Consider the following 25979-nt stretch of genomic DNA (forward strand, 5'->3'; position numbering starts at 1 on the left):
GTATTTAGCTTAACTTTTAGTTTGATAGGAAAATTAATTGCATTTCTAAGCAAAGTGGGATTTTCACCTGCCAAATAATAATAGTCATTCTCTTTGGACATTTTACCTATTTGACGACAATATGCCATGCATCTCTTTGAAACTATTGGTTTGCCTCATACCTAGATTAACTTGTAGGATGGTGGAAAAATTATATTTCTAAATAAAATGGAATATTCACTTGTCAAATAATAACTGGCCTTTCTATTTGGACATTTTTTTCCATTTTTTAATGACAATTTGAATGGGTCTACGAAGCTACTGATTTACTGTATGCATTTGGCTTAAATTCTTGTATGATAGGGAAAATATATTTGTAAGCAAAGTAGAATTTTCAGTTGTCAAACAGTAACTGGACTTTACATATGCTCTTTTTATCCGTTTTTTAACTGTATGTCTTTAATCTAAAAACTGTTGATTTACATCGTATTTAGCTTAACTTCTAGTGAGGTGGACAATTGCATTTTTAAGCAAGATGGAATTTTCACTTGTCTCACAGCCGTTGAAAATAGCAAGCTAGCACCAGAGAAAACCAATGATAGATTGGGAAAGATAACATGCATCTAGTTTTTAACATTAGTTTTATTTCTGATGAAAATCCTATAAACAGAATGCTGAAAAAATACCTGATTTAGTAGAAATTCTCAAGTCACATATTCAGAATATTTGGTATTCCATTAAATGCATTTTCTCCCAAATAATTAGCCACTTTGATTTTTATTTCTTTTTCACTTACTGTCCGTACTTCCTTTCCCTGACCCCATTTCTTACAACTTACTCTTACATATTCCTTGTTCCAGACACCAAAATGCAAATCCTGTCACTGATCTTCTTTCCTACTCTCACCTACTCTTAGGTAAAAGCCATTCTAGGTGAGTAGCTTTTCTGAGTTTATGTGCCTGGTTCAGATTCTTGGGTTAGAGGGAAAAAGCCCCTTTACACTTTGCTCCATTTCAGTCCGGAGTGTCACAGAGGTACTGACATGGTGACTTTTTTCTTTCCGTTTTTTCCTAACCTCTTCAACAGAGACAGACGGCAGACGGACAGACAAGGATGGGGACACACACACACACACTCACAACATCCTGGCTTTTTCTAAACATTAGTACCTAGTTCTTCACTCTGCTATCTCCCCCGGTTTGCAGAAATAAGAAGCTTAAAAAAGCAATGAAAACTTAAATAAATAAATAAATAAACCGGTTTTCACTAGGGATCAACAGGTCTTTCTTTCAACAGGTCTTTTCTAATGAAATTTTTCTAGTTGGGATTTTCAGGTTGGTACAATCAGAGTCTTGATGTTCTTCTGGCTACTTCACATGAACTGCTTCCAAGCAAAATTCTGTCAAAGCAAAATTTCTAGTGTTTTAAAATTTTTAAGTATATTAAAAACAGTATTAATAAAGAAAAAAGAATCTCGACAGTCTGACAATCCAGAGAGCATTTTCCACTGCTGCTTGTCTCTCTTAGTCTCTTTTTCATGTGTCTACATATATTCACATAGCTCTAAGTTTAATATGTGTAGATATTTTACACTTTGCTTTGAAAGATAAGTGAATCTTGCTTTCAGGGGAACATTTGCCAAGGATGCTGGAGACTTGTGTGTGGAGACTTTAGCACGACTGCTGTGTGACTGTGAGGCTGGCTGAGCTAGCACCCGCCCGCCAAGGTGTATGGGTCACTGAGTTTGGGTCTGAAAGTGGTCCCTGGGGGAGGGTCATAAGCCTTTACTTTTGGCCTTCTCTTATTCAGTATTTTTATGAATGACTCTGAGATCTAGACTTGCTATTAAATTCATGGATGACTTCAAAATAGAGAATTCTTGAGTTAACATAGTTTAAATAGGCTGCAATACTGTGCCAAAACCAAAAAGATATTTTATGGCAGTAAATGCATCATAATTCATTGGGGTGGAAGGCAGGAGGTGACTTTGTATGGTGGCAGTTTTTGTGGAAAAAGAAGGTTAACATGAACCAGCAGCATGATATGGCTGTAAAAAAAAAAAAAAAAAAGAAAAGAAAATTCAAATGTAGGCTCTGGTAGCAGTATAATATCCATCTGTCTCAAAAATTGATAGGACCCAGCTCTAATCAACCACATCTGTAGTACTGTCTCTATTTCTGGCTGTCACATTTAAAGAGAGACGTTGACAAATTAGATAACTTCCAGGACAGTCAGCAGGGTTGATGAGGGGTCTGGAAATCTTGTCAGAGGAGGTATCCTCAAAGGGTCTGGAAGTGTTTAACTTGAGCTGACTGAAAAGTAGACATAAACTCTTTTCTGTTTGCTTTGGAATGCAGAACTGGCATCAGTGGGTGAGAGGTAGACAGGAATTTCAACTCGAGACCTTTCTAACACTTAGAGGAGCCCTGCAAGGGAATGGATTTAACATCTTCACTTGTTCTACATCTTTTAAAATATCACAAATAGTCTCCTTTCTTGCAATGAATATTTAAGTTGAAGGCCGTGATAACATTTCAGTGTAGAAGGCAAGGATACTTACAACCAAAACATTTTATTTTTTCCGATATACTGTCTAAATAGAATAGTCCTACGTGTTGACAGTTGATCTCTCACAACTTGAAAATAGCGGCAAAGGGACATAACATGTTCCCTCCTACTCTGATTGCATTCCAAACATAGAAATTTGAGAAGGAAATGAAACCTTTTTTTTTTTTTTTTCCTGCAAAGTGTCCCAACCTTAACTAGCTTCCCAGAGTTACTTTTGTTTGTGGTGTTTCTAGCTCATGCGGAACAGGCTTTTCTGGCAGAGTGGCCGTGGATGCTGTGTGTGTGTGTGTGGGGGGGGGTGTGCACAGGGTTAAGGGAGAGCAGGCAGGCTGCCTTGTATCTGGGGGAATGTGGAGCAGTTCTTCCGTCTGCAGTACCCCCCTGCCCCAACATATCTCCTTGCAATTTACTATTAAAATTTTTAGCTTCTCAATAGCAAAATAAAATCTTTCCATTAAAGGTAGCTTCTATCCCCCTGCTGTCTTTTAAGTTCTCTTCATTTAGTGTTAGCCGGTTTCTGACAGCCTCACGGTTTCTGACAGCTTCAGGGTTTCTGACAGCCTCAGGGATGATGTATCCTTAGCCTCTCAAACATGTCTTGTGGCAAATTTTTCTTTCCTTGTTCATTTGCTTATTGATTCTTATTTTGATGATCTTATCTAACTTTGAAAGTGTAATTACTCAAAATTAATTTGTGGATTATGCACTGCTTCCTTCCAAAACCCCTCTTCTGAGGAGTGATATAACCTGTAGTGCTTCTGACAGAAGGTGTTTTTATGTCCAACTGAAAAAAAAAAAAAAAAATCCTGCCATCTGGTTGATTTTAACTGATAGTGACCCATAGGACAGGTTAGAGGCTTGGAAAACTGAGGGGTGAGAGACATGAGGAAGGGAGAGAAAATTCTTCTGCCATCTTTTCTAACCAACTTTTTCCTGCTTCTCTCATTCCTGCCTCTTCTCTCACACACAAAACTTTCTCCTTCACTTTAGTTTTTAGGTCAGGAATCTGTTAGGTCACGTAAACTCTGATCATGTTAAGTATATTTTTAATGATGAACAAGTTTCTCCTCCTTAATTTCTCTGTCTTTTATAAAAGAGCATGTCCTTTTGTGACAACCTAATGCCCATGGCGGCTGATGGCTCAGATCCCAGTTGCTGAGGATGCCACAGGCATTACTGCCTAAGCTCGTATTTCCAAGAGAGAAATATTCAAAGAGGAGCCTTAGGCCTGTCAATGCTCACCTGATCCACAGGTGGGTACTTGCAATTCCTTGAATGCAGTGCTTGCTCCAGCTCTTGTGGTTGGGAAGTAAGTAATCCACAATGGTTAAAACTGAAAAGTTAAAGACATTTACCCTGGGAAGTAGGTAGCCTGAAAACATGAGTTGCTGGGATGATGATTAACATTACAGCCTTGAAACATTAAGATAGCAAGAAAAGCTAGAGTACTGTTTTCTTCTTGGGTCCCTGTCTAGTAGGATTTTTATTATTATTGTTCTTATTTTATCTTCATCTAAGAAGTAATTACACAATAGTGGGTTAAGTGCATTTTATTACCTACACATCATTCATTTTACCTAATTGCCTCAGACTAATCCGAATTTCAGAAGCAAATTATTTTCTAACTAACAAATGAAGCTACTCATTCAAAAAAAAAAAGAAAGAAAGAAGAAAGAAAGCTTAAGAGTGAGACAGCGCCCATGTAAATGCTTTCCTACCCTTTAGCTTTTCACTCATTCACCTGGTCACCACTTTGAGTATTACGGACATTTAGGGTTCACCGAGGATCTGAAAGAAGAGATCACGGTGAATTTTTCTGCAGCAGTGAAAGTGCAATATTTTAGCTTCTTATTTCTTCAGCAGTAGGCACAGAGGTAAAGTTGATCTTTTGTCTTGACATAGAAAAGAAAAGAAAACGTTAGCCCTGAGGTCTGATGCTTTTCCTCCTTAGCAAATTAGTGCCTTCCACTGTACAACAAAAAGACATTGACTTTTCTCCGATATGAAATAGTTAATCAGTGTAGCACTTTTAACATTTTTCATTTTCAGTAGTCATACTGTTGATTCTAATCAAAGACCAAAACTGCAGAAGTAGAAACAGAACAGGTTGGTATGAGTGCCTATCAAAATCTGAAATGTACATTACGTATTCTGTCTAGCTGTTTTACTTCTAGTTTAGCTTCCAGATATACTCATAAACATGCTCAAAGACACAGATATAAGAATGTTTATTATACTACTGCTAATAAGAGTGAAAAAAAATCGGGCCATCCTCGTTAATTAATAATTCTTTATTTATTTATGGATGCTGATTATTTTGCATTTCTGAGCTAGATGCTGGAGAGTACACTGTCACAGTGATTGTGGAACTTTTACATAGTGGGGTTGACAAAGTTTAATCAAGTAATCACCTTTAGAACCATGACAAGTGCTATAAAACACTGAGACAGTGCTTCTAAGTAGGGGATTTGCACTTATAGGGAGGTTAGCTTCCATGAGGAAGTGCTCAGATATGCCCGATGAATACAGGGTAACTAGGTGAACAGGAAAGGTGTATTGAGGTCAAAGCCAGAGTTTGTGTACCCCGGGCCGGGCTGGAGTATGGCAAATGGGAGGTGTGGAAAGAAGTCCAGAGAGGTGGGGGCAGAGACAGAAGGGGGAGAGTATGATGTGAAATATGGCAAGAGAAGTCAAGGAGCAAATTTTGCAGGGCCTTGAAGAGATTAATCTTCATTTTGAGACCCACAGAAAAGTCCTTGAAGGGGTTTAGGCTGAACATGATAAGATTTCCATTTCAAAAAGAAGACTTTAGCTGCTTTGTGAAGATAGCCTTGCAGGGGTCTGAATAGATTGTAGAGCAGATTGCGGCTGACCAGTTATAAGGTTATTTTAGTAATTCGTAACAGAGATGATGACATCTTTGCCCAGGGTGGTGATGGAGCACTGAAGCTAGGAGGACTATGTTAAGAGGCAAAAATTAGCGGGAGTTGAGATTGGATTGAATTTGGAGTGGAGATTGACAGGAGGAGATGTCAAAGGACAATTTCTAGATGAGTTCTTGCATATGCGTGAAGACTAATGGTGATGCCACTCATGGAATTGAAAAATGCTGGAAGAAGACAAGATTTTAAGAGGAAGATCATGAGTTCTACTTTGGACAGTCTGAGTTAGAAGTGACAATAAATAAATTGTGACTGAGCCACAAGACAGCTGTACAACCTTAAAATGTAGTGTCATGTGAGAAATGTTCAAGTTGTATGTAAAGTAAAAAGTGTGATCCCACTGTGTAAAAAGTGTGATGTGTACATGTTTATGTGTATATGTATATATGTTTGCATATACATAAAATATGGAAAGATAAAGACTATTAAGAAGGGGTACCCTAGGCAGAAAAGAACCCTGGTGTCACAGTGCTTGGCTGTGAACCAAAAGATCAGCAGTTCGAATCCACTAGCCTCTCCACGGTTGAAAGATGAGTTAGTCTGCTTCCCTAAAGGTTGACAGCCTTGAAAATCCTATGGAGCAATTCTTCTCTGCCCTGTAGGGTCACTATGAGTTAGAATCGACTTGACAGCAATGGGTTTGGTTTTTTTGTTTGTTTACCATAGGCAGTGGTATTGAAGGGGGTGCCAGAAGTATGTGAAAGGGAATTTTTATATTTTCACCCTCCTGGATATACTATTTGTATGTACAGTATTACAATGAGAATAATGGCTTTTATAATAAAGAAAATTAATAACCTTTTCATGTAAGCACTCAATAGGAGAGTATTTCTGTTCAAAGATTTCTTAATTGAAAAGATCATGAAAGCACTATTATATTTTTTTATTTTGAAAAGACATTTTTCGTACAGTTTCACTTCCCTAGCCCAACAGCTTTTAATCCTTTTCCACTAGACTGCACTATTACATTAGATTTCACAGTCTCCATACTATTTCGTATTCTATTTTTCACTAAATTTATTAATTCTGAAATAGTTATTTTGCAGATGAGGATATTAAATTGTAAAGTGCATATAACTACTACATATATGGTACAACCCCTTTGTTAAGAGTCACACTGGTTGGTACTCTTTATTTATCCAGTATTTCTGAGATCAAACATAGATGGTATCATTTCTAAGGCAACGAAAACTTACCTTCCCACTGTATGTCTTGGTTGGGCTACTTAAGAAAAGCTACCAAGAAAAGTGAGCAACCCTCCCTTCTTCATTAACTACTCTACAAAAGAAACACTTCTTCTTTTATTGCACATTTAATTTTAACCCTAAATTTTTATATTATGTATACATGTGCGAAGTTGAATTCTATGTATGGGATATTTATTGTTTTTGTTGCATTATTTCCTCAGAATAAATACCTAAGAGTTTAAGAGTCAGACAGAAAGTCTGAATATCAATATATTCCTTTCTCAATACGTCTGAATTTCCTCAGAAGGGTCCTAGTATGCCTTGGCACAGTGCTGGGAGTGGCTTTTGAGTTTAATTACCCTCTGGGAGGCCAGGTGGAGTTTGGGATGGTTGGAGCCCCTGGCTCCTGACCCTGCTGGTCCTGAGCAACCTATAATATTTACTCCAGTCTGTCATAGAAATAGCACTTTTTCATATGTGCCAAGACACTGGGGGAAAAAAGACACCACACGTTACTACAGTTGTTGTAACAGCATACTTCTTTTTCTTTTAATTTGAATATTTATAAAAGAAAAATCACATTTAAAGACAGCCAAATTTTCTTCAAATTAGTTGAATATTAATGTATTTCTGAGAATTTCATTATGTGCTGCTAAGCATTCTTTTAAGGGTTTTAAATGTATTATCTCACAGTGTCTTTATGATATGGGCATTATTTTATCTCTATCAAATGAGGAAACTGAGGCACAAAGACAATGAATAATTTGTCCAGGGGCAAAACTGGCATTTGAACCCAGACAATTTGTCTCTAGAGAATCTTATATTAAACACTGTTATTTATGTAGTCTAATTTTATTTCTCTTTGAAATCTAATCTCTCACCTAGCTTGTGCTAAAATTATGGAATTCTAATTATTTTTAATTGTATTAAATAGTTAGTTAAACACTTCTCTGCCAGGCTCTCCATTTCTACAAGGCTTGGAGGCTTCTGTTCTGGAGTCCACGAGTTCAAGTCTTGCTGTTACATTTCTTACAGGTTGGGGTAGACAGGCCTCAGCAAAGCTACCCCTCCCAATAGATTCTCACTCTTTGGCTTTTTCCTTCCAAAGAATCGTTTTTTGTATGTACATAGTACATGGGATTAATTTCTATAGGCATTACCTCACTGGTAGCAATTTCTAATCCAGGAGTCAGGAGAACTTTATTTTTTTCAAGAAAGAAAAATAAATTTAAGATAAAAATCCAAAACAAAACAACCAATTGCCATGAGTTGGAATCATAGAGTTTTCAATGGCTGTCATCTCTCAGAAGTAGATCATCAGACCTTTTTTCAGAGGGACCTGAGGGTGGGTTTGAACCACCAGTCTTTTGGTTAGTAGCCAAACATATAACCATTAGCCCCACCCAGGGACTCCTAAGTTGAAGATAACTTACTGGTAATAATAATATCTTAAATTATTTTCTCATTGAACTATTTGGGGATAGTATTGAGAAGGAAATGACAGACTTTCCAGTCAGCCAAGTAGTGGGTTCAGATTCCAGCTCTGCCACTTATTAAACATATGACCTGGGATAAGTTACTTGATTTCCTGAGGCTTCATGTCCTTGTTGTAAAATAGAACTAATAACATCTATATCACATTGTTGATAGAAGGATTAAATCAGTTAACATGTGTAAAAACCCTTAATGTAATGCCTAATCTTAAGAACTAACATTTTTTAAAGGGAAAAATATTTCAAAACAAATCTTCTCAAATATAAATGCCGGCCTTAAACACTACTAAGGGGAGCTATATAAAAATAAGATAAAGTAAGCGACAGAGAGAAAAATATAGAAGGTAAGGGAGAGACATGCAAAGAAGGATGAGAGGAGAAGAGATGTGGGAGAGATGAGAGAGATATATCCAGCTTCTTAAAACAAAGTCCTTTTGAGTAAAATGTAAACTGAGACAGAGTGGACAAAGAAAGATGAGGTAGTTTGGTTCTAAAGTGAGTGTCTTAATCAGATTAAATTTCATTTGGCATATCCTGCTGTTTACTTGGACAGTGATGTTATTATTTATTATTTCTATTCCTTGACATTCTGATTAGCTCATCAGCAATCAGTCGCTATTCACAGCTCTTCAATTGCTTTTATTAAATGGCAAACCCCTCCTCTCCCAGTCAGCAAATTATTCAGGTTTGGGAAAGAGTAATGCCTTTTCAGGGTGGGTTTGTCCTAGACCAGATGAAATGTAGTTGTGCTGCTACAAGACACACCATGAATTACGGAATCTTAAGACAAATTTTAAATATTGTATGGTTTCTAGGGGATATAACGGCATGCCAGCCACCTTTGGATTAATTCAGGCTTTGATAATTTTGGAGGAGAAGCATTGAGGAGCTGCTAAATTGGGTCCATTAATATGCCAGCTAATTGTGTGGATGTCTTCTTGGTTTGGGCTGTGTAAACCCAGTATGCATGTTATTTTTTGCTTTTGTGTTTATGAATTAGGGCAAAACTCATATCCAGGTATAAATGTAGCACAGATTATTATGAACCCACTGAGTACAATGGAATTCTCTTCAAGATTTCTGAGGATGGTCCATTTTCTTTGGAAGAAGTCCAAGAACAGTCTATACACATTGACTTTTCTTTGCACGTTAGATTTAATCATGAAAAGTTGTACATAGAACAAATGTTTTTAATACTGAGTCATATTTTCCCACCTTAACTAAGGAAATTTGTTCTCACAGGAGGGAAAAATGGCTTTGGTCCTTTTCTAATGAAAATCAAACTCTAAAGTACTAGCTTTTTTCTCAGTGAGTGTTCTGCACTTGTCAATACACAGATTACAGTAATTTTCTATACAAGAAGTTGGTCAGGTGGATCCAGAATCTTGGGCATACAATTAAAAGCAAATAGTTATTTCCATGTTACTGAGATTGCTCATTCAAGGTATAGGGACTTGAATGTTTAGCAACCGTGGCATTGTCACTTGTCTTTAGTGACATTATCTGGCAAATAGAGCCTCAAAAAGATGTCTTTTTATATAGTTTCATTGGACCTCACTGGTCTTCCTTACAAGCATGTGGTCAAAATAGGACTTCAGGTAGATAAATATGAGCTTTTAAAAACTGAATGTGCTCAAAATAATGCTGGCTTTAAAATAGAGCGATATCTATGACATGTTTGCAACTCCATTATGTTGCCTCTGTTATTTTAACAGTTGAGGCACCAGTCAGATTTGTTTTCTGAATCCTGTAAAAGCCAGCTAGACTGCTCCTTCTGCAGGTCCTGGAAAGCATGGCCAAGGATGTCCAGTGGTGTACAGTGGTGTTAAATCTTACACTGGGGTTAATCAGGTTGTAAAAAAGGACTGAGTGTAGGACAAAAATCCCACTAGTAAAATTATGCTCGTAAATCCTTTAGGTTGCCTATACAGTACAATATGTGTAGTTTCATGTATATACCTGAACAGTAATTCTTATGGGCAACTTCATCTGAGAACCACTGAGCTAGAATAAAGGGAGGAACAAAAGGGGTGTTGTCTGGGCACTCAAACCATTCTTTATGGTAGCTATTCAATCCATGGAGAAGTGGAGAATTCTAAAAAGCGCGTGCTTGTCTGGAGGACTTACTCCATTCTGCTTTAAGATTAAGCCTCTATAATCTTCAGACTCATTGATATATTTGGTTGGTTTTGTAAAGATTAGTTCAATAAAGCACCTTGCATGGGACCTGTTGATATGATGCACTTAAGTCTAAATGTTGCTTGTCAGATTCACATTGTTCTTTGTAAGTCTGTAGGGAATTTGGTCACCTGCTACCTGTCTTTCTAGGTTGGGATTTCCCACTGTCCAGCAGGGACTTGCATAGTCTTGCAAATTAGCTGCATCTGAGGTCAGTTGAAGGTGGTAGTGGGTGGGGTATCAGTTCTCTGGTCTGCACTACAGGTGTTGCATATAATATGACTCAGCTGAATATCCTCAATTCTCTTGGATTCTGTGGGTTTACTCTCAATCAACTGGCATTCATAATTATGTATGAGAATCACCTGATGAAACTGTGTAACCCACCTAATCAGATTCTCTTGGAGTTGTGTATGTGTATTTAATTTTTTTTTTAATTATTTGTTTTTTTCGTGTGTGTATAACTATAAGGAGCCGAGGTGGTACAGTCTTAAAGCTATTGGCTGGTGACTAGAAGGTTAGTGGTTTGAACTCACCAGTCACTCCATGGGAGTAAGATGTGGCAGTCTACTTCCATAAAGATTTACAGCCTTGAAAGCCATAAATGGCAGTTCTGCTCTGTCCTATAAGGTCACTATGAGTCAGAATCAACTTGAAGGCAGTGTGTTTGGTTTGGGGTTTGGTATAAACAGTATTTTTAGAGAGCTGCCCAGGTAGTGCTTGTAGAATCAGCATGGTTACTTTTGGAACCCAGGGAGCAGGAGAACTCTGGAGCTGGGGAATTTTGCCACGAGTGACTGTTAACATTTCTGATTCTGTTTTAGCTTAAATCATTTTTAATGGCTATGGTATTTATGCTTCACCTAGATTTTAAAGTACATAATTTCTGTTATCAAGTGAATCGGCCATTTACTTAGGCACATCATTCATACAATTGGTAGTTTGGTAGGTGTACTTAAGTTTATGTATTTTAAAAATGGAATTAAGTAACTTACTGGCGTGGTAGGGCCTTCGGTGGTGAGTTCTACTCTTAGGTCTCACTGAAGTCGTAGCCTGAGGTTTTCTTTGTTTGTTTTTAATAAGCTGGGTTTTGAGTTGCATTCTTTTTAAATATTTAGAAAGGGACTTAGTATTATTGCTCATAATTTAGCTTAAATTCAAAATGTTATTGAAAATTCACTTTGAAAAGGAAATACCTATTTCATCTCTGATCTATGAAATTGGTAGAATTCAGTTTGAAAAGGAAATGCCCATTTCGTCTCTGATCTATGAAGCTGGTAGAGCTCAACATTAAGGGCCATGTTCTGCAGGAAATGTTTCTCTTTTCACTCGTCCTTATTTTCTGATACATGATATCACTTCCTCTTGTGTATTCTTGGTCCTGCCCATTCTGCTGTATCCTTGCTTGAACGTCATCGTTTATGCTCCTTTTTGTTATCTCCAGTCTCTTCCTCTCCCCTCACGTCTTTTCCTTGGCCTAGCAAAATTTAAGTCTCCTCTTTCTAAAATAACCCTTCTCTCTGCCTTGATCCTCCCCAGTCTCTCAGTTGACCCTTGTGCTTCTCTATACTGTCAACATCCTTGACGGGCTAATCTGTATTTGTTGCATCTACATCTTTTAGTCTGGATTCCACTCTTACCACTTTATTGGAGCTCCACTTTCAAGGAGTTATCAGTGACTTCTCACTTTTCAAATCTAGCAGGCTTCTCTGAGCTCTCACCTTCTTTGGCCTTTTTGCAATATGCAAGATTGTTGATGTCAGTCTTTGCTATCCCTCTACCCATGGCTTATGTGAACTACACTTCACTTGTAGTTGTCCAACCTCACTGATTGCCTTGTCTCTTCTTTCTTTGCTGAATCATCCTCTGCTTTTGCTTTCTAAAGGTGTTTGTTGATGCATTTTCCTGCTTTTGTGGACCTCTTTTTGTAAAAGCATTTCATTCTTGCAACATTTCAGCTTCAAAAACCAAACCAAACCTACTGCCATAGAGTCAATTCTGACTCATAGTGACCCTTTAGGACAGAGTAGAACTGCTCAACCAAAAGGTTTACAAGGCTGTAAATCTTTACAGAAGCAGATTGCCTCATCTTCCTCTCAAGGTGAAACCTTTGACCCTTTTGGTCAACAGCCAAATGCTTTACCACTATGCCACCAGAGCTCTTTCAGCTCAGAAGGTAGGTCACATTTATTGGGGGCCCACTTATGGGGTATACCCTGGGGGACTTAGGGGGTTGAGCTGAACCAAGAGGGAACTAATTGACCTGACCTGAGATGGCCAGAGAAAGTGAGGATGGGGTCAGGAGCCTAGTGAGAAAAATGATGCCCAAATATCAAGTCTGAAAGGTAAGCATGAAAAATGGGAGAGTAAACATTACTAAGGTTGATAGTTTGGGTGGTGGGAAATGGTAGAGCCATATTTGATGAATGGGCAAGAAAGAGAATGTGTCTCTGCTCTGGATCACTCTTTTCATGGGACCGAATGTAAGTTACTTAGGGGCATGGTATCTGAGGAATTACACTGAGATTTGGCTTCAACCGTCATTTCTCCTAGGGATGAATTTCACCACTGCATCTGAAGGCCCACTTCAGAGCTCTGTTTCCATCCTTTGCCTAGATGGTTTCACCTGAATACTCCACCAGAGCTCCTGAATACCAGCTGCCACCTAAAATTTAACATATTCCAAATACATTCTTCATTTTTCTCCTGAAATGACTCCTGGCCAGAGATAATTGCTTTTCCCTCAACATTCTGCCATTATGTGTGTGTGTATGTATATATATGAATTCTCAAGTCCTATAGATTGTACTCCCTGTGAGTCAGGAAATGTGTCTTATTGGCCTTGTATCTTTCCATATTCTTTGTGTATACCTGCAATAGATATTGCTGAATGAATTCAAGCAGGTAGCTGGGCTGGATGGAATCTGATCCTAGTTAACCCTAGGTGAACTGTGATAGTCGTCTTTAATCTGACATTAATTTCACTTTTTGTGCATTTGTTTTATTCTGAAAAGCTTTTTTATTAAGCTGTGCTGATGGCATAAATGGAACAGTTAACTGGAAGACCAGACAGGCCAACAATTTTATTGTAAGCAGAAAAGTGGCTGCTGGGAAGAAAGATGGTGAGTTTAGGTGGTAAATCTAAATTCCCTTTGGAGATTCAACTAAATGTCCGCTTCCAGTATTCTTTTGCTTTTTTAGTCAATGTTTTGTTTGTTTCTTTTGTGACAAGTTACTTTGAAAAAATCAAATTTTGTTTTTCTAATCTTCTAAAACTTCTGATACTTCTGTGTCTTAATCCTTTCTAAAGTTTTTTCCTCTGCTGTAGATTTGCCTTTTTTAACTGAAAAGAATTCTGTTTTTAATGTATCGTTGCCATTTACCCAGTCACTTTATCTTGCCACTTATAAAAATTGTCCTACTGTGGCTACTATAAACAATTCATTTAAAACATTGAATGACATTTACAAGGGCATATCAATTGTAAAAAGCATTTGAATAACCTTAGAAAAATAGTCATGAAATATTATGGTTAATTTTAGTTACTTTTTGTTGCCAACAAAATTGACATGTTTTGCCATTAAACAACTACTTGGTACTTGTTTTCTGTTGGAAAGATGACATGACCCTTGAATGATGATTGTTCCTTCTAAATTTTTCTTCTGTATCTATAAAAGCAGCAACATGAAAGCCAGACCTTTGAAATAATGCATTTTATTAGTGAGAAAAAGATTTACTTAACAGTCAAAATATTACTTATCAAAATACAAATTAAGTGAACTTTTAATCTTTGTTGATTATTGATTATTCTGCTTACCTCCAGATATTGGCTATCTGTGGTCACAAACATTGGCAGAATTATAACCTGTTTTCCATAACTTTGGGCCAACCAAAGTGTTTATAAAAGCCATAATAGTTTTTATACCTAAAAAAGAACAGCAGCTATAGGTGATAATATGACATTGCTGCCAGATAAAATCTCCTAGGTACTAGTGTACCTCATTTTCTTCATAGGTCCCTGAGGTTTGGATCACCAGCTTTTTTTCCAGCTGGCACTAAATTATTCTTCAAATGGCATCTCCTAGCCCCACATTTATTTCTCAATATATATTCTACCCTGCTATCTTTGAAACAAACCAACAAATACTTTCTATTTGTAATTTTTTTTTATTGCTAATATGTATAAGAAAACAATAGCTAACTATTACTTCCCATGAAAAGATCACAAAAAAATTGTTTTAAAAAGCACTAGATGCACTTATTTCAGGTCCTAAGCTCATTACCTACACCATCCTGAGAGTGTATTCCTAGGGTACTCCAGCTGGTTCCTTCATGGCAATCACCCTGACAATGCTTATCTGGTTGGTTGTGTGATCAGGCTGAGGGGCTTCAGCTTTTTGGTCCATCTGTTGTTATTGTTAGCTGCCATTGAGTCAGTCCTCAACTCCTGATGATCCCAAGTACAGTAGAATGAAATGCTGCCCAATCCTGCACCATCCCCATGATTGGTTGTGGATCAGACTTGACACATATTTTCTTCTTTTTTCCAATCTTTTCTCTAGTTATAGGGCCTAGACAGCCTTTACTCTTAGGATCTGTGTTGTACTTCAGCTCTGTTATCTCTGAAGGACTTTGAACCTACTCCGAGTCCTAGTTCCCTGCATGAGATTCTCAAAGAGTCTTCCTCTGGACTTCACATTATTTTGTACTAAATTATAGTCATTCTTTGTCTTTTGTTCTGTTTCTTCTCTTTAACTTCAATCTCTAGAACTTCTCTCCTCTCATTGGGCGTACCCCTCCTATTCCTATTTGCCAGAAGAGTACTCTTTCTAACCAGCTGTTAAACCCAACTTAGTTTTATCCCTTAAGGTGCTGTTCTTAGTGAAACATACTATTCCAAGACCCTTAAATAGCATACTCTAAAATCTCCAGAAGATACCTGTCTTTCCTATTTCAAATATCATGCTCCTCAAACTGATTTTCCTTGAGACTTGACAGATACCTGTCATTTTCAGAATAGCAACGGTCACTGCATCTTGAGTCTACTAAGGTAACCAGTTCGGGTTACTACAATCTTTTATTTCCTCAGTTGCTCTTGAATTCATGTTTTAGATTCTTCTCCCTTAGTTTCCTCATCCCGTTCAGATCCTACCATTATATTTCTGTATTATCGAATATCTCATACAGAGAGTATCAAGTTACATAAACTGTATGAAGACAATTGATTTATCACTTTATAGTGATAATAATATCAGTAACTTGAGTAGCAAGACCACTTTAAATGATACCTCACACATCAAAAGATGCAGCCTTTCAGATGTTCTTGACCATAAATCACAGTCACGTCTTCTTGGCAATATCTCCAGGAGAGCACAAAAGATTAGAAGAGCATTTATACAGTAAAATAACTTTAGCAATTATATTTTTTTGTATAACTTTCTATTTTAGTAATATTTCCATTCTTTTGTGTTGTGATAATGCCACTTCTGTAAATATGATTCTGAGAAATTTGAATGCCTCAGACCAACACATTTGGCATCATTCTATGGCTACACAGGTTTAACTGGTCACAAAAATCATAACATTCTAAGTATGAATTACCTTCTCTTTTTCCTGGGGGTGGAAGTGGTGAAGCAGTTGAAATTTACCCCTGGAATGATTTAAATGAAAAGGAAGTAAGTTTTCTCATAGCTGAAATACATAATTCACTTACACAAACAGATTCACATTTTCTTGTCTTAGCATAATTCAGGTTGTAAAACAGGTTAGCCTTAGGTTTACTGCTAGACTTTCATTGCTTTTTTCCTATAAGGAACTAAGAGAAAGTCACAATGATTGTATCCTCATTTCCTATCTATTTTCCTCTTAAATTTTAAACTTTAATTGAACACATACAGGAATTAAGTAATATGTATTTTGAATAACTTGATAAAAATTCCCTTCAACTATATTAAAGTAGATTTCTCTTTGGCTTACTGACACTCCACTGTAAGACTTAAAGATAGACTCTCTCTCTGATGTCTTCTTTACCTGATTGGTTGGATAGGAACAGGAAGTACCCATAGGACTACAAATAAGCATTCTTCTTGGCCTCTGAAAGGTGGCAAAGTCACAAAGCTCCAGACTACAAAGGACTATCTAGAGAGATGTGAGGTTCTTCTTCAAGGATCTGGCTGTAAGCTGAATGTCTCCTTACCTAAATTTCAGATTTGTTTCTTTATTTAGACTAGATCATTGAAATTGTGACTGTCAGCTCACCTCTTCCAATTATGCAGTATAATTAGGATAACTTCACGAAATAATAGAATGAATTCGGACTGTGAAATTCTGGTTCACTGTAGAACAAAGAGAGAGAATTAAGAAAATTAAGATATTTGTGCAATATAATAAGCTTACAGTAGTGGGATGTAGAATAATAGAAAAAATAGAATGCACAACCACCAAATTGTATGAACTAAAGTTTTCAAATCAACAAAATGCATTATGACACCAGTTCAAGCCTTAGCTCTTTCTTTTGCTCTCCCTATGGACTTGAACTGGTCATTTAGTTACTCTGGGTTCAATTTTGTCATCTATAGAATAATGTACTGGACTCTCCAGGAGAGCCGATGTCAATGGATTTGTTTTACATGCCAACTCTAATTGGTAGGAACTGTTAGGAATTCTGGGGTAAGTAGGATGCTGAGGCCATATCCCAGCTCAGCAGGAAGTAGTGCTGTGCTCTCTTAATAGGGAAAGATATTTGGCATGCCCAGACAGGATGACATCTACAGCCCTTTTCAGTGTAGCATTCTACGAGACAAGTTTATTGATCACCAATTAACAGTGGTTTGCAACCTCTTTCCAATTGACATTTAAGAAAAATAAATAAATAAACGCTGCAATTAGTATATGGGAAAACTAAGACATTTAACTCTAGTTTAAGAAAATTAAAGTATGTGGGTTTAGTCGGGGGGGACGATTATCACAAAGAAACACTTGTGCTTTTTGTAGTAAAGAAAGGACCCAAGTAGTGGTTTATTTTCTACTCATGTAAAGAAAAGTGGTCGTTAATCTCGTAGAGGACTGAAGTGTGAAAAGACGATCCAGTACCTTCCTTGTGATGAATTCTCCAGTAGAAGCAAAATGAGTGGACTACCTGAGGCTGAAACACGAGTACGACCACCGAGAAATGAATGGCCTGCAGGGCTTTGGTATTGAGTAAACTCATAGGTGAAGAGCGAATGACTGAGAAAAGCTTTTGATTCAAAGCCGAGATTTATAAAGCTGGACTGATCGAATACAAGGTAAATCTGAGTGAGAAAACAGGTTGTGTACCTGGATATTGACGCCTCTTAAAATATTTTTCTACAGTAATTATCTGGTTTAATAATTAAATTTCAATTTGACTACAGAAATGACATGTTAAAAAATAAATTAGGAAGGAAACCATAAATACAGCAGACTCTGAAAACCCTGAAATGAGTTCCCTTGGTGCAGAGATAGCAAATGGGTTTCATCTCTTGTAAACAATTCTGATTAATTGGTAGCAGCTTCTTGGAGTACTGTGTATTCAGGGTCTCTGAGCCTTATAAATACCTTTCAGTTGTTAAAACTGTAAAATGTAAGACAAGAAGCCTTATTTTTCCTGCCAGTACTTAAAATTCTTAATTATCAGGGATAATCATACCTAGCTGCCTAGGCAAAAAAATTATTTTAAAAGTACTAAATAAATGGCTATTCAATATTCTCTTTATAGTCAAAACATTAAAAATATCTTTTATCATTCTTACCCTAAATATTTATATGTTATTTGGACTCAGTTAAAGCACCCTTGTGATACAATACTGATGTATTTAAAACTCCTTAGACACTAATGGCAAATGAACAAACTTGAAACACTTTTAGAAATAGACTTAAAGTTCTTATTAATAAGTTACTTATTAATTATGATTTGTTAACAGTACTCTTAGCCTGATTTAGAGTTCTGGTGGTGTAGTGCATAAGGCATTTGACTGCTAACCAGAAGGCGGGCGGTTCAAACCCCCAAGCCACTCCTTGGAAGGAAGATTGGGCACTCTACTTCCATAGAGATACCACCTTGGAAATCCAAGGAGGGGTTGCTATGAGTTGAATCGATGGAACTTTGGTGGTGCAGTGGTTAAAGCATTGACTGCTAACCAAAAGGTTTGAGTTAATGAAACCATAAGCTGTTCTGGGGGAGAAAGATGAGGCAGTCTACTTCTGTAAAGATTTACAGCCTTGGAAACCCTGTGGGGCAGTTCTGTGCTGTCCTGTAGGGTTGCTAGGAGCCTGCTTGATGGCAGTGAGTTTAAGGATAACCATAGGATTGTTAGGAGTTGGAGTTGATGTGACAGCACATGACAACAAGGGTGATATATCACTGAATTAATAGATCACTTTGTTTTTTAAATCATGCAGTATATTTCCCACATATCAAATATGTAAAAAGTCATTTTATACAGGACATTAAATCCATTTCTTTTTATTTGACACTTAATGTTTACATATTACATGGACTGGATTGAATTGTGTACTTATTTATTTCTGAATGTATTTAATGTAGAGTTTATGCTGCTATAACCTCAAGTAACGGCTGTTTAGAAGCATCATGCGTCAACTAGGAACCAGGAAATACGCCACCAAGGAGATTTGGGGCAGTCAAAATAGAAGCCGCCGATGCCGGCTCCTGTGTTTTACGTCTACCAGAGCCCTGTGAGCATTAAGACTGCAGATATTTGTTCTTCTTTACGTGCAGTTCCACTTCGTTTGGTAATCTGGTTTCCAAACCTGCAGCAGATTAATAGCGGCAAATTAGAAGGGATAGTGACGCTGTTACAGGAAAACTACTGATAGCAATGAGAAATGACAGCTGACAACTTGTCTACAGAGAAAAAAACCAGAAAATCTGTAAAACACACAACCTTAAAAAGCATAGCAGACTGCAACCAGCTATCATGATTGGTAAATGACAAGGCACCCAAACAGTCCATAGGGCGTCTCTGTATAATAGAACAGAGTGCAAAAATCGATGTTCAAAATGATGACCCAAAACCATCATAAAAAAGAATTGAACGCTGAGCGCTTAGAAAACTTAGCTCTCTGGAGCGCTTTGTTCTGTTTGTGCTCCTGGGAAACTGAGATTTTTTTTTTTTTTTTTTTACATTCTTTTAAGTCTTAAAAATTAGGAAATGATGATATAAATGAGCCTTTTAAAATTATTAACTTGTTGACAAAGTATCTTAAAAAGACCTACACATAATAGGTACCTAACAAAGGTTACCTGAAAGTGAATATTGGCCACACTTGGTGCCTTCTCAGATTTCAGACCAGTCTAAAATCTAGCTAACTTGGAGGGTCTCATACTTAACTGTGTTATCTTTACAGTCATGTACTTTTTCTTGGTGCAGAAAATGAGTTGTAAGTGTTCTCTGGACTTTTTTTGGTAGAGAAGGGACGGTGTTTGTGCCTGTGCACATGGCACATGCCATTAAGAATAATTATTGTAATAAGGGTGAGTTATTAGATTCAGCAGCAGTGTGCTATCATAATCCTTTCAAAACTTGATGTTTGTTAAATACATTCCCAATTCGCTTTTGTGTTTAGATAATTGTAAATAAACACACAAACTCACACCCTTGTATTTTCATCATGGTGTTGCTCTTAGAGAGAGAAAATTTCAAATGAACTATTAATAAAAGAAAACAGGATGCTATTTAGCTAGCACGAGGTCCTACTTTGTCACTACTACTGTCATGTTCTGTTAACTTGGTTCTTGGCTCTCTGCTGTCACATAATATCCAGATGTTGAAATGGTCTGCATTTTCTACATCCTATGACTAGAGAACAGTTTCTTGAACAAGGTTTTGGTAGCATGGTGACGAGAGATATTGGACCTACATTTAGGAATGTGAAATAATTATCCTACCCGCTTCTGCACATATCCCTTGGGGTCTTCCCTGTATGGATACAATATGTAATTTTTCATGAAAAATGTTTTTATGATTGTCTTCAGGAATTTTCAGTCTTTTCAAATCTAGCTACTCTGGCTATTCAAAGATGGTGTTTTTGATCCCCTGTGGATTGGGCTTTTGGTTTAATTGTTTTTCCCATTAATGGTGATGGATTTCCATGGATTTAGCCACACACTGGTTTCCTGTTTTGTTTGTATCCACTGGCATGTGTTTGCAGAGGTAATGGATTTGTAGCCGTAAAAGATTGCAGAGCCGTGTGATACACAGAGAGGCCAGACCCTGTGACCTTGGCTTGATAGCATGGCACTATACACATGTATATTTCAGAGACTATTAGATCTAGTATGGTGGATTCTTAGAGTGTTTAAATTTGATTTTCAAGACTTGCTGTAAGGAAAACAGTATGTTCCATGCTTACAGTTCGTGAGTCCTGCCTAGGCATATATGCATGCAACATGTGTTATTAACAGCTTTTGTGGGTGTCAGTACAGAACCTATCAGCATTATTTGTATAGCTCATGTTTAGAACAAGAGGCTATAACTTCTAATTCTCTGTGTCATTTGTTGTTTTTGAAAGGAAGCAGAAGTATAAATACTGCCCAAATAGCCGCTGGTGAGGAGCTGTTTTGCAAGTAACAAATGGCAGAGGTAAAGGACACCTCTCAAAACTGTTGTGTGGGTGCCCATAATTTAAAGTGATGTTACAGAAAGGAAGTATTATTTTCACAAACAAAGCATAGTGGCTTAGTCATTTTCCATTTCTGGATGGTGAATGTGTCATACATCTGTATCATGTTTTTTCCAAATTGAATGACATACTATACATAAAGCGAAGCAGGCTTCACTGTGGAGTTGCCAAGGTAACTGACCAGCAAGTATGCAGTTCAGTGGACTGCAGAAAGGCAATTGAGTACACATGAATAAAAAAAAACGTGCACGCTGTCTGAAAACAGGCTGTGGTAGATTGTGCTTTGACTCTATAGAGCTCAGAATTTTTTTTTTTTTTGTGAGCAGAAACTGAGATGTTCTGTACTAGTCCTTGAGATAAGGTGATATGGAACAGCAGAACAACAGAAACAACCTTTTCATGGTTCTACTTCAGGCCCTTTCCAGGCCTGTGTATAAAACAGAATTGTTTAATGTTATTTAATATGAGTAACTTTTCTTTTTGTTTTGTAAGCTAGCTGTTACCTGCCTTATAGCAGCAAAAACTAAGGAAGACTCTCAGTAGTTTACAATATAGATAGATGACACTAATCCATAAAGTGTTGTACACAATTAAAAATTAGCTGAAATTGCAAAAATGAAATCTGAATTAAATATATATGTATGTGTGTGTGTGTATGTATATGTGTGTGTGTGTGTGTGTGTGTGTGTGTGTGTATATATATATATATATATATATGTATATATATATTTAGTAACAACCATGGGAGGATTATTTACCTATTCAGTGCTTCTTAGAATCTATTCATCCATTCACTAGATATTTGTAAAATAATTCAAATATACCACTCTCTTCTGGGTGCTGAGAACATAACAAAGGTAAAGAACTGAACTTAACAGTATTATTAATCTCTTAAAAAAAACCCCCAAAAAACCAAACTTAACTGCAGTCAAGTTGGTCCCGACTCATAGCAACCCCTCCTTGGGTTCCGAGGTGGTATCTCTACAGAAGTAGATTACCCAGACTAGATAGAATAAATTTGATAAATCCTGAAGACATTCATTTGGATTATTCAGAATCTTCCTGTGCTTAAACTATAGGGTTGTGATCTGGAATTTAAAGATCTTTTCTTAGGGATTGAAATAACTTCTCATCTGGAGTTCAAATCTCCCCATAATTGGACTCTTCTTGTCTTCCCAGGCTTTGTGCCCATACCTTCAGTGTACCCCAGGATCTAGCATCATTGACATTTCTTGAAAGCACATTCCCTTTCTTGAAAGCACTCCACGGTATCCCACTATTGTAACTTGTACCTGCGTTTCCACCGTTGAGATGCTGAATCCTCTATCTTTGAGTTTCAGAATCCTGCTGGTGCTTTCCAGAGCCTCATAGAATTCTACTTCTTACCTAAACCTTTTCCAGGTCTTTCCAGCATTGTTTGCTCCTTACCATTTTTCCAGATATTGCAGAGCACTTAATACTTCTGGGATAATAACTCGGTTAAGTGGGCATTGATCTCCCTGACTAGGTGGTATGCTCATGGAAGGTAGTGACTGGGTCTCCTTTCTCTTCACATTCCTCATAGTACCTAGCATCCAGGGCACATTATGGAATCAGACTGGGGGAAAATGTCAAATCCTCATCTGCACTATTTTTCTATGATAGTTCATTCTCGTTTTTGGAAAATAATGGGAGCCTTTCTACAGGTGAGTCAATTGTTCTTGGGTAGAAGTTAGATACTTTGAATGGCATGGGAAGACCGCTTGTGACTACTAGTGAAAAACAAGTCAGAAAAGAATAGGAGTCTCCCTAAATACTGAGTTCAAACCTCACTGACAGCTTCCTTCCCTCTGTTCTATAGCCTTTGATGTTATGTTTTCAGTAGTAAAGCTTTGGATATGTGAAACTACAAGCCAAATATTTTAGTTCTGTTCTCCTTTTTTGGCTGTTTTCCACAGAACTGCAAGGGCAAGTTTTCACAGATAAAGAAACATTTTGTGGGAGTTCCTATTTTTATGCTGAAGATTTACTGTCAGTGATCATGCTATCCGGAGCTTTTTGTAAGTTGTGAGCCCGGAGTGAGCAGCCTTGGGGTTCTAAGGTTAATTACTGCATTTACAAATCCATCAGTGACTAAGGAAGAACTGGCTTGATAAGGTTTATTTGTCTAAAAATTGCAGCCATTAGACAATCTGGAAGATAGAAACCCAAAAGAGATTATAGAGGTGACAAGAGTAGTGGCAGTAATGTGTTGGTGGAGATGATGTTATAACAGGAAAAACAATAGGTAGAAACTAATCAAACCAATTTGGCTATTTTAATCTACCCACTTCATATGTCTTAGATAATCAGTAAATCATGAAATCTGCCCCCATTTCACGTTTAGAAATCAAATTTGTACTAAATTTTATCATGTAATTGTTATTGCGTAATTAGGATATACCATATATAATAGATTATGTTGTTTGACTTATTAAATATCAAGACCAGGGAAAATGGAATAAATCATTTCTTGGTGAGATAGGAGGAATGAATGAATACTCATAGTAGAAGTATCCAGTGTGTTTTTACAAGTATATGTGAAAGTCACCTTACATATTTTGATGGTATTATGTAGTCTGTTGTGCTTTATCCAGCTAACAAATGTAGTCTTAACACTTAAAAAATTACTCTAATACTACTTTTGTTTTAAAAAGCAAAGGAAAAAGAAAAAAAAATGCTGCAATTAAATAGTTGGTCAAGTCTCATGGATTTTTTTTTCTTTTTTGGCAATAATTTCAAGTAGAAAGAAATTACCAAAAAGGTGATGTGTATGTCTTCATTGTTTAATAACAATATTAAATGTACCTAATTTTGTCTACGTAATATTTGAAAAGGCTTGACACACACCATGTTGAAAAAGTTTTGTTCTAAAATGACTTCCTTTTAAAATAAACTGTTATTAACAGTTACCTTGCATGTTACTTGGGTTTTCCCAGAAATTTCTACATGAAGAAACCATTTATTACAGTGTAAGCTGCATTATCAAGGGCATATCTCATTATTTGTCTTTCTATCTCCACCTTTCCTCTTTGCTTTCAGTATACACTATTTTCTCCAAGGTACACTCTGATCGGAACGTATACCCATCTGCTGGAGTTCTCTTTGTTCATGTTTTGGAAAGAGAGTATTTTAAGGGGGAATTTCCACCTTACCCAAAACCTGGTATGTTCTTTGTGTGGGGGGAGCAGAGAAGTGGTTAATTTACTATGTTTTTCTTTTTGTTCAGTGTGCATACTCTGGATGGTGTGTGATCAAATACCATTCACGTCATTTGAAATGGTCTAGACAAGTGATAAATTGATTATTGCAGGATATTTCTCCTTATGTGATTAGGAGTTTAATTACAGAAGGATATGATTCATTTCTGAATTTTAAAGAGAGCATATTTCTGGATTCTCAGTCTTGAGTTTTATGTAGCTGGCAAAAGATCTACCTGTATTCACCTAGTAGTAATTAGAGCTATACAGTTATGGTTTTCCATATTAAGACTCAGATTCTTACATAGTACATTGATTTTTGGAAACGTATACATATGTTGTAGAAGAGAATGAAATAATTAAGAAAGAGTTCTCAAACAAGCTTTTAAAACATGAGATAATTTTATATAACTTCATAATAATATAATGGAGATTAACTTTTTCTTCTAAAGTAATATGAATTATGGTCTTATTTAATTCACTACTGGTGAATTATATGTTATGCTGAATTGTCACTTAAAAACCTCATTGCCAATAAGTCAATTCCAACTCATATCAACCCTGTAGGACAGAGTAGAACTACCCCATAGGTTTTCCAAGGCTATAAATCTTTATGGGAGCAGACTGCCATATCTTTTTCCCATGAAGTGGCTGGTGGCTTTGAACCACCTGCCTTCTGGCTAGCAGCTGAGCACTTCATCACTGTATTGCCAGGGTTCCTTTGAACACATGTTACCAAATTATTATAGATAAAGGATAGCAAGAGAAAACATTAAGTTAATAAGTAACATAAAAATAAATTTTCTCAAAATTATAATTTGTAGGAGAACATTTTATAGCAACAGAACTAATATAAATATTCTTTTTGTGGATTATTTGATGAATAAACCCACTGCAGTCAAGTTGGATCTGACTCATAGCGACCCCTCCTTGGGTTTCCGAGGTGGTATCGCTATGGAAGTAGATTGCCCAACCTTTCTTCTGAGGAGTGGCTGGTGGGTTTGAACCACCAGCCTTCTGGTTAGCAGTCAGATGTGTTAGGTACTACGCCACGTGAGCTCCCATATGATGAATAGCATACATTAAAAAAAAAACACACTCAAAATGTAGTTAACCATGTTCTCAATTGCCTTCAAGAAAAAAGTGGTCTTTTCATCAATTATTAACAAGTGTTTTCTTCTGAGGCATTCCATGTTTCCAAAAACTGTAGTGGTGAAACTCCTGAGCAGCAACTCTTAACCTTTGAGAAGGAACCAAGTAATTAAGAGCCTTGTTTCAAGAGTAACCTCTGGACTAAATTCTGGTTTCACCATTTAATATGACCATGGAAAAAATTTACTTAATTTTTCCAAGTTATGTATGCCATCATAACGGCTAATAATAGTACCATCTTCATAGGTACATTGTGAAAATCAGATGAAATAGTGCCTATAAAACATGCACAGGGCCAGGTACATGCTAATAAATGATGCTTTTATGATTGTGTGTTACTGATAAATGCTGTCATTACTACAGTTGTTTTGGAGTTGTGACATCTTTTTTATCCCATCTGGAAGATTACATTATTTTTGTTTTGATAATACTTTCATAACATTAAGATATTCTTTAAGATTAATTTGATCATATCTAGGCTTCTCAAGAATATGAATACATCAAAAAGATTAGGTGATTTTCCCGAAAGATAGTTGTCTCACTGGCAGAATTGTCCCACTAAGTAACCAAGAAAAAAAAAAATCCTCGAATATTGTGTGA

The 25979-nt window shown here is 36.8% G+C and overlaps 1 protein-coding gene across 1 annotated transcript in view; it reads left to right on the top strand.

Moving 5' to 3' along the window:
• SGCE (sarcoglycan epsilon) overlaps nucleotides 1-25979 on the top strand; it is a 68618-nt gene that overhangs the window by 3011 nt on the left and 39628 nt on the right. Inside the window, 2 exon segments of the mRNA XM_042780810.1 lie at nucleotides 13362-13469; nucleotides 24070-24192. Coding sequence (XP_042636744.1) covers nucleotides 13362-13469; nucleotides 24070-24192 — 231 coding nt within the window.

Source organism: Orycteropus afer, unplaced genomic scaffold, assembly GCF_000298275.1.
Source record: "Orycteropus afer afer isolate SDZICR_OR568_19922 unplaced genomic scaffold, OryAfe1.0 scaffold00063, whole genome shotgun sequence".
NCBI classification, from domain to species: Eukaryota; Metazoa; Chordata; class Mammalia; order Tubulidentata; family Orycteropodidae; genus Orycteropus; species Orycteropus afer.